The sequence below is a fragment of the Diceros bicornis genome, chromosome 23, assembly GCF_020826845.1.
Source record: "Diceros bicornis minor isolate mBicDic1 chromosome 23, mDicBic1.mat.cur, whole genome shotgun sequence".
Classification (NCBI taxonomy): Eukaryota; Metazoa; Chordata; class Mammalia; order Perissodactyla; family Rhinocerotidae; genus Diceros; species Diceros bicornis.
This window is the reverse complement of record NC_080762.1, coordinates 40,850,629-40,858,660: the sequence shown is the minus strand read 5'-3', so window position 1 is coordinate 40,858,660 and position 8,032 is coordinate 40,850,629. Positions and strand designations below refer to the sequence as shown.

The window sequence follows — 8,032 nt, the reverse complement described above, 5'->3', positions numbered from 1 at the left end:
AAATACATGATTCTAATACCAAGAGTTGTCTCTTCAAGACAGAGAAACTAGCCATAACCCTTGACCAGTGTAACCAAGGGTAAGTTCTACCGCTGTCTGGGTCCTCATCTCTTTTCCTCTTTTCCAACCCAAGAAATCCCTGCTGAACTGTTGCTTTTCGCAAGTAGTCAGGGTAAGGCTGGGAGAGGGCTGTAAGACGAAGTTTTGGTATGAAAAGTCATATCCTGCTTGGGATCCTGGTTAAAACGGATTTCTACTTTGAGGAGAGCTTGTATGCCAACATATATCCTAATCAATCCTACCGATACATTCTCTCCACTCTTCCCCCAGCTCCTCTCTGGAAGGCATTTAGGATAACCTCAGGTTAATTACATCAGGTCTAATATTCCCAGGGCAACCCAATGTTAGACAGAATACATACAATAGAAATCCAATTACAGTTTAGCATTCCATTTGATTTACTTATTTTTAAATTCTAGCAGATGTTAAATGGGTTCAATAAACTCAACAATAATTTAAATTCTCTACATTATATTTAAAATAGTTCTGAGGAACTAAGTAAAATGTCAATTTCCCCCTGATTTGTTACTACATTGCATATTGCTTTCTGTGAGACTATTAATTTTCCTGCCTCACAGCCACTGTCCTCATCAGTCCGCATTTATGTCCCCTAATTCCTTCAGATGCGGCTCCGAATGGGCTGAAGCTCCTTCTGACATTCCCAAAGGCATCGAGAGAGCCAGATCCTGACAGGAAGCCAGGAAGATGGACCAGCCATCCATTTGTTAATGTGTCACACTCGAATTACACATGGCTGGCTGCAAAATTAAATTGCTCTTTCAGGATATCAGCAGAGACATAGATACAGCATTATAGCTCTGTGTTCCTATTGTTTTCGGATCAGAAAATGCTTTACTTGTGTACCCTTGCTAAATTGTGTTCACTGAAAGTGCAGATTGAAAAGGGTATTGATTGCAGCTTTCCCCATGCCTGGAGTGGTTCTGTGGTTTCAGAATTGAACATTTAGAAGGAAAAAGTGTGTGTTTCCAGACTTGGCACCTGGAAAATTCCGGAAACCTTTAAAGACAAGGACTGATAATGAGATGATGTTGTTCAACTTCCTGGTAGTGATCTGTGCAGCTGTGCCCATTCTCCCCTTCCTAATCTAAAGTGCTGCATTCAACCTTAATAATACTTCCCTGTATAATACTCAGGCCTGCAAATACAGTTGGTGCATCCGTAATAATGGCTGCTCTACCTACAGCATGATCAAGAGATGGAAAGCAGCGGCCTAATAGCTAGCACATTTTGGCAACAGATCAGCACTGATAACTTCAGTGATTCAACTTTCCCTACGCGAGGTAAATACAGATGAAATTGCCATCACTTGCAAGGGATTTCAATTATGCTTGAAACAAGGTCAAAACCAAATTATTTAAGAATGTGGAAATAAATAAAGACCACCCAAATGAGAATAAAGGGAGGCTATTTATTCATAGCTAGCTATAGCAAGGGAGTTAGTCACCATGACTTGCCTTTGGCAGAGACTCCAAGGCAGGCAGAGGGATGAAAAAGCTTAATAATCAGAGTGGGGAAAAAAGGCTTCAGGTGTGCTCTGTTTGGAGGACATTGGCATGGGGAGGTGGGAGGCAGGCTAACTAGAAGAGGGGCAGCCTAGTAGAATATTTGGCTTTCTCTGGTTGGTCCTGAGTCGGAAGCAGGGGCAAAAAGCAGGGAAGTTGGCAGTCATTGAGCAACTCCTGAGCATCCTGGGCCAATTGCTGCAGAGGCTGTGGTCTGGCTTCCTGGACTAGTTCCACAGAGGTTGTGGGTCAGAGTCCTATTGTTATATACGATACCTGACCATTGTCCATTTGTATATTCAGCCTCTCAAGAGTTTTTTCCATTCAGGAATTAAATTCAAGCAGGCTAGTTACTGCCGTGATAGCAGCATTGTTAACTCCTCTTGTCCGAAGATGGTGGGTAAACATAACGTCAAATACTTCTTTTTAGGGTTTAGGATCACTCATCTCAGAGGCTCATGATATCAACATATTGAAAATGAGCAAAGTGTTCATAGTCTCTTTGAATTGTCACTACAGAGGCAAGCAGTCAAAACAGCTCTGAAAATAAATGAAGTAATCTTGAACTGTGAGAAACTGCACTCACCAGGGCTTTAGGGGCCAGATGATGTGCTGCTTTTTCAGTAGGTTGTGGAGGGCCTGTCTATTGTAGGAAGGACTACCAGAGTTGAGAGGAGGAAGGGATCAGTGCGAACTAGCATGATCAAGGAAGACTTTCATGGGGAATGTGTGGGTGAAGCAAGGCCATCCAAGACGACACCTGGGCAGGGAGAGATCACAGTTTATGTAGTGCAGATAAAATTGGTCAAGTCGTATACTTAGAGATGAGATGGTAAATTTGATACAGATTCCGCTATGGCAGAGTAATGGGAGAAAGAACAAAATGAAAGAAAGGCGTAGAAGATATCATAAAGACTGTGAAATGCAGTGCTATTGACAGAAAAAAAAAAAGGAAAGAAGTTGGTTTAGGAGAATGTTGTATTCAAATTTGGATGTGTTTTTTGGAGGTGACAGAAGCAGGATATTCAAAAGGAATTACCTTTAGGCAGCTGGACATGTCCTACTGCATTTTAAAATGGGATATCATGGCAAGTATATATTTGAAATACCCAGGGAAGTAATATTCCGAACTTGTAAATACATTCCTTTAAGGGAGAGATTATATAGAAAAAAAGCACAAAACTCTTGAAACTTGAGTAATGGTCATGTCACTGACTAGGTGCCTGGAGAAACTCAGAGTGGGGTTTGGAAGCAATTAACTGCTTTTCCAGGTTGTTTCTTTTCCTTTTCTGTGTTAAGGAGATGTAACCACAGGCCATCCTGAAACTGACCAAGTGAGGCACTCAAAGGAGATGTAACCAGCAGCCATCCTGAAACTGACCAAGCCAGGATATAACCACTAGCCATCCTGAAACTGACCCAGCCTCACCACAAGAGCTATGCCCATGACCTTTGCCTTATCTTTAATGCAAAGATCTCTCCAAGAGGAGTTTAGGTCTCATTATGTGGAAGCATGTTCTCCAGCTGAGCCTGTCCAAGCCAATACCTGCCTCTCCCTTTTGAATGTTCATTCCCCAACCAAATAAAGTTCCTGTTTTCCTTTGTTCGGGGCTCCATGACTTTGGAAATGATCCCTCATGGCCTCCTATTTGCTGCAAATACACTTGGCGAGACAACTTCCACTGGTGTAGAGCCTTGTTTAACTCACCAAGAGGCGAGCCCACTTGATTTGGTATCAGTCACACAAGGTGAAAGGAGAAATAAGAATTTGTGAAGGATTCAGAAAGGTAGGACTAGAAATTCACATATGGTAGTAGTACCAAAGAATCTTGGGAAAGTCCATAAAGATGATGGGGGTAGGGGTCATGTCACATGATTTGAAGTAATCAGGACGAAGAACCACTCCAGAAAACACTGTATAAAATGCCCTGACATAATACTTTGAAATGTTCTTTCATTAGCTGATAAACTAAAAATACTATATTTTAAACACAAAATGAATTTTAAGAGTATCACTGTAAAGTTTACAGCTTTGCCTCACATGAAAATTGAATACACAGAAAAGGAGGACTGGCTGTCTCTGTTTAGAAGCCTGCAAGCTAAATTATTTATACATAATTAAAATGAACAAATCAACTGAAGAAGTTACTATTCACACATCCCCAATAAATAAATAGCTGGTTATGTGGGAAGATGGGAAAATATATTATAAATACCAATGATTTCAAACCAGTAGCAATTGACTTCAATTTTTTTTAATGTATAATTACTGATATCAGAGGCAATTTGTGTAAATTTTACTGAAACACACTGAGTTGGGAAGAATTATGAAATGTATAAGCACGGAATAATTAGATTATATATTGTTGAGAGAACTAGTGACACAATTTTTCTAAGAATGAATCTTCTTCCCACACCTTTCAAAAAGGGACACTCCTAAGCATTGAAACTCTGGCTATTTTGTTAGAGCCAAGCGGTTTGATTTTTATTTTATCTCTCCCACCAAAATCTACATAATAAGAGATTAGGAAGGAGTTTAAAACAAACGCTTCTTCCAACCCATTCCAGGTATCTCAGACTCTTCATTTTTTTTTTTTTTGGTAAGTATATAGATGACACTCATAAACTAAATATGATCACTACATGAGAAAAGCTATAGTCTAAATCTGTTGGTGAATATGAAAATTGGTAGATAAGAAGCAAAAGGTGTCACAATTTCAAATATGCATACTTACGACCTACTATTACACTGTTAGAAATTAACCGTGCAAAATGGTTTGTGTGACTTGCTTATGCAAAGTAAAATGTTGAAGGCATCTTAAGCATCTAATAATAAAAAAAATAGTCAAATAGTAAATTATGGCATATCTACATTATTCAGTAGTTGTCAGCTATTTAAAAGAATGAGCCACTTAGAAAATAAAAGTATGATACATTGTAAAAATGAAAACACAGGCCTGGACACCCCTCCAGGCCCCCGTAGAACTCCCGTGATCCCGCGAGATCAGACTTCCTCCAGGAAGAGCGGGAGCGGCAGCGTCGCCTCAGGCCCCGTTCCGCCGTCCTCGCAGCTCTCGGATGCAGAGTGCGTTCAGCCCCGTCCTCTCCCTGGTAGCGGCTGGAGAAAGGTATGTAGGCTATGATGCCGTGTCAGTAAATATTATTATACATACGCATAGAAAATTGAAAAGTAGGCCTTGGAAAGATACTTATCAAACTGTTAATGGTGGTTTCCTCAGCAGTTCTTTAAGGATGGTCTAGGAAAGATTTGAGGAAGTTCTGCTTGTTCATTTATGCAAAATCTGTATTAGTTTAATTACTTACATTTTTATAATTTGTTTTTATTATTGTCTTATTCCTGTCTCTTGTTTACAGTTTTTTGAGATAATTTTTATGTATACTAATATAGAAAACTTAAGTGTTCAATTATGAGTTTTGACAAACACGTACGTCCAGGTAATCCACACCCTTATCAAGATAAGGAGCATTTCCCTCAGCTCCCTACCCTTTCTCAAACAATTTTCACCTGTCCGAGGCAACCACTGTTCTGAATATTTACACTAAAATTTAGTTTTGCTGTTCTATATATGAAATCATACAGTAAGTACTAATTTGTGTTCAATTTCTTGAGGTCAGCATAATGTCAATGAGATTCTTCCATCTTGTTGCATGTATCAGCAGTTTATTCCTTTTTATTGCTGAGTAGTGTACCATTATATGAATGTATCCGAATTCATCAGTCCACTCGCATGCCGATAGACGAGGGTTATTTCCAGTTTTTGACTGCTGAATAAAGCCTCTTTGAATAGTCTGATATAAGCCGTTTTTGGAGGTATATTTTTATTTCTCCTAGGCAAATGCTTTGGGCATATTTCTCATTGGAAATATATATATATATTTTTCCTCCAAGTGGAACTGCTGAGTCATAGAGTAGGTGGATATTTAATATTAGAAATAACTGATAAGCAGCTCTCCAAAGTGGTTTTAAGATTTTACACTCCAAACTGCAGTGTTTTAGAGGGTTGTAGTTGTTTATATATTTATGAACATTGTTATCATCAATTTTTTTAGCATTAGCCATTCCAGTGGTCTTAATTTGTATTTTCCTAATGATTAGTGATACTCTGTACTTTTTCATGGGCTTATGGGCCCTCCTTGAGTCTTTCTTATGAAGTGTTTATTGTCTGTTTCTTTTGGTCTTAGGAATTATATATGTATTTTGGATAAAAGTCCTTTGTTACATATACATTTGCAAGTATTTTCTCGCAGTATGTGGCTTAGCTATTTATACTTCTTAGCAGTGTCTTTTGACAAAAAAAGATTTGTTTTTCATGAAATCTGTTTTCACTTGTTTTTCTTTTAAATTTATCACTTTCTGTGAACTAAGAAATATTTGTCTATTACCATGTCATAAAGATATTTCCATCATGTTTTCTTCTAGAAGCTTTATAGTTTCAGCTTTTATTTTAGGGCATGATCCATCTTGAGTTAATTTTTCTGTATGAGATAAATGTCAAAGTTTTTTTTTTATATTGATATCCAGCATCATTTGTAGAAAATATTCTCCGTCTCCCACTGAATAGGGGAATTGACACTCTATTTCTTGATATATTTGCTTATTCTTATGTCAATCTCATACTGTCTTTATAATAACTTCATAGTAAGCCTCAATGTTAGGGCCTATTTCTTTTCCAACTTACTATTTGTTTGTTTTTCAAGATTGTTTTTGACTATTAGAGGACCTTTGAAATTCCACTTATATTTTAGAAATAGCTTGTAAATTTCTATTTAAAAATATACTGGGGTTATGACTGGGATTGCATTGAATCTATAACTTTATTTGGAGATGTCAATTTAAGAGTATTGAGTCTTCTAATCTGTGAACGTGGATATCTTTCAATTTATCTAATCTTCATTAATTTATCTTATCTGTTTTATTGTTTTCAATAGGGATATTTTAGGGATATTAGACAGCTTTAGTTAAAATTATTCTTAAATATTTTATGTTTTTTGGTGCTATAAAAATAAAAAGTTTTTTTTCCTGAATTTCACTTTCATTTGTTTGCTTGTAGTATATGGAAATATAGTTGACTTTTGTTTACTGATTTCGTGTTCACTTATTCAGATACCCATGTGCTACATTCCAAGCACGTGCCCAACATTCTATACCTCTTGAGTTTGTGCTCTTTATAGCACTGGGGGTTTCACATCCATATTGCTATGACTTATGGTGCATTTTTTCCTGTGGTTCTGATTAAGAACTTAGTTGACATGGTTGAAAGAATATCAATGCTATGCTATTCCAGTCTTGGTGAAACCTTCCCAATTTAATAATTGTGATTAATTACATTGCAATTTTTTTTAGGTACATCCTATATATATATATATATATAAAACGTATAATACACACACACATATATAAATATATGCATACATTCATATATGTACATTCATATAAACATATACATATACATGCATATAATATAGTTGTTATATATACAGTTAAGTATATATATGTATACGTATTCATATACATATAGATACACACACATATGTAATAACCACTCAGTTAATCAGTAATTGTGATTATGGCTTACTGGGTAGCTCTGGGAAAACTGCTTAACTTCTCTGTGTTTCACTTACCATGTAAATAAAAATAACTCTGATCTATACTGGGAGGTTTACTAAGGTGAATAAAGATAGTTAAATTTCTTAGGGAGAATTTGAGCTAAATTTTTATGTACGTATCATACCAGTTGATATCGAAATATAATTTCTTACTCTCTCCCCCAAAGTGTGGCATTATTTGCTGTTTGTTTCTTCTAAAATAGTTCAGTGAGAACTGAACTTTTTTAAGATTGACCTTTATTAAGATTTATTTTTAAAGGCGGGAACATTAGAATTGCATATTGTTTTGGCCTGGAATAGAGCTTTGGTGTTTTATATTGTTATTATTTTGTGTAAATACCTTGCATGGTAGGGAGTCTTAGAAGGTTTTGATATGATTAGCTGTAAGGTTGTTTTCATAATGAAACAGAAATGTAAAGTCAAAGGCTAAAATCCTGGTTGTAAGGTTTTTCTGCTTTTGTTTTCAAACGTTTTTTATTTTATTAAGAGGATTTGTGCTTGCCCAAATATCTTGATGTCTAAGTCTGTCAATTGCCTTTTGTCAGATTCTAAGACCACATAATTATAAATGGGAAAAGTTCTTATCTGAATAGCTTTCTGATCATCAGTTTGTTTACTGTATGGGTAACCATTCTGAATAATGTAATGAATATTGTATTTCCTGCTCTGCTCTTCCTTTCTTGCATGCTGTGATGATCCCAAAAGAAAGCAAAAATGTGTTGATGTAATTACACGTTCAGGGTAATATCTAGATGAGTTGAATGCAGTTTCTTATGCGTCTAAGGATATAAGCCTCTCAGTTAATCACAGTTGGAGTTATC

General features: G+C 36.5%; 1 protein-coding gene across 1 annotated transcript in view; it reads left to right on the top strand.

Moving 5' to 3' along the window:
- Positions 1–1,276: 1,276 nt before the first annotated feature.
- LOC131420621 (D(2) dopamine receptor-like) overlaps positions 1,277–8,032 on the top strand; it is a 39,032-nt gene continuing 32,276 nt past the window's right edge. Inside the window, 2 exon segments of the mRNA XM_058566808.1 lie at positions 1,277–1,361; positions 4,539–4,694. Coding sequence (XP_058422791.1) covers positions 1,277–1,361; positions 4,539–4,694 — 241 coding nt within the window.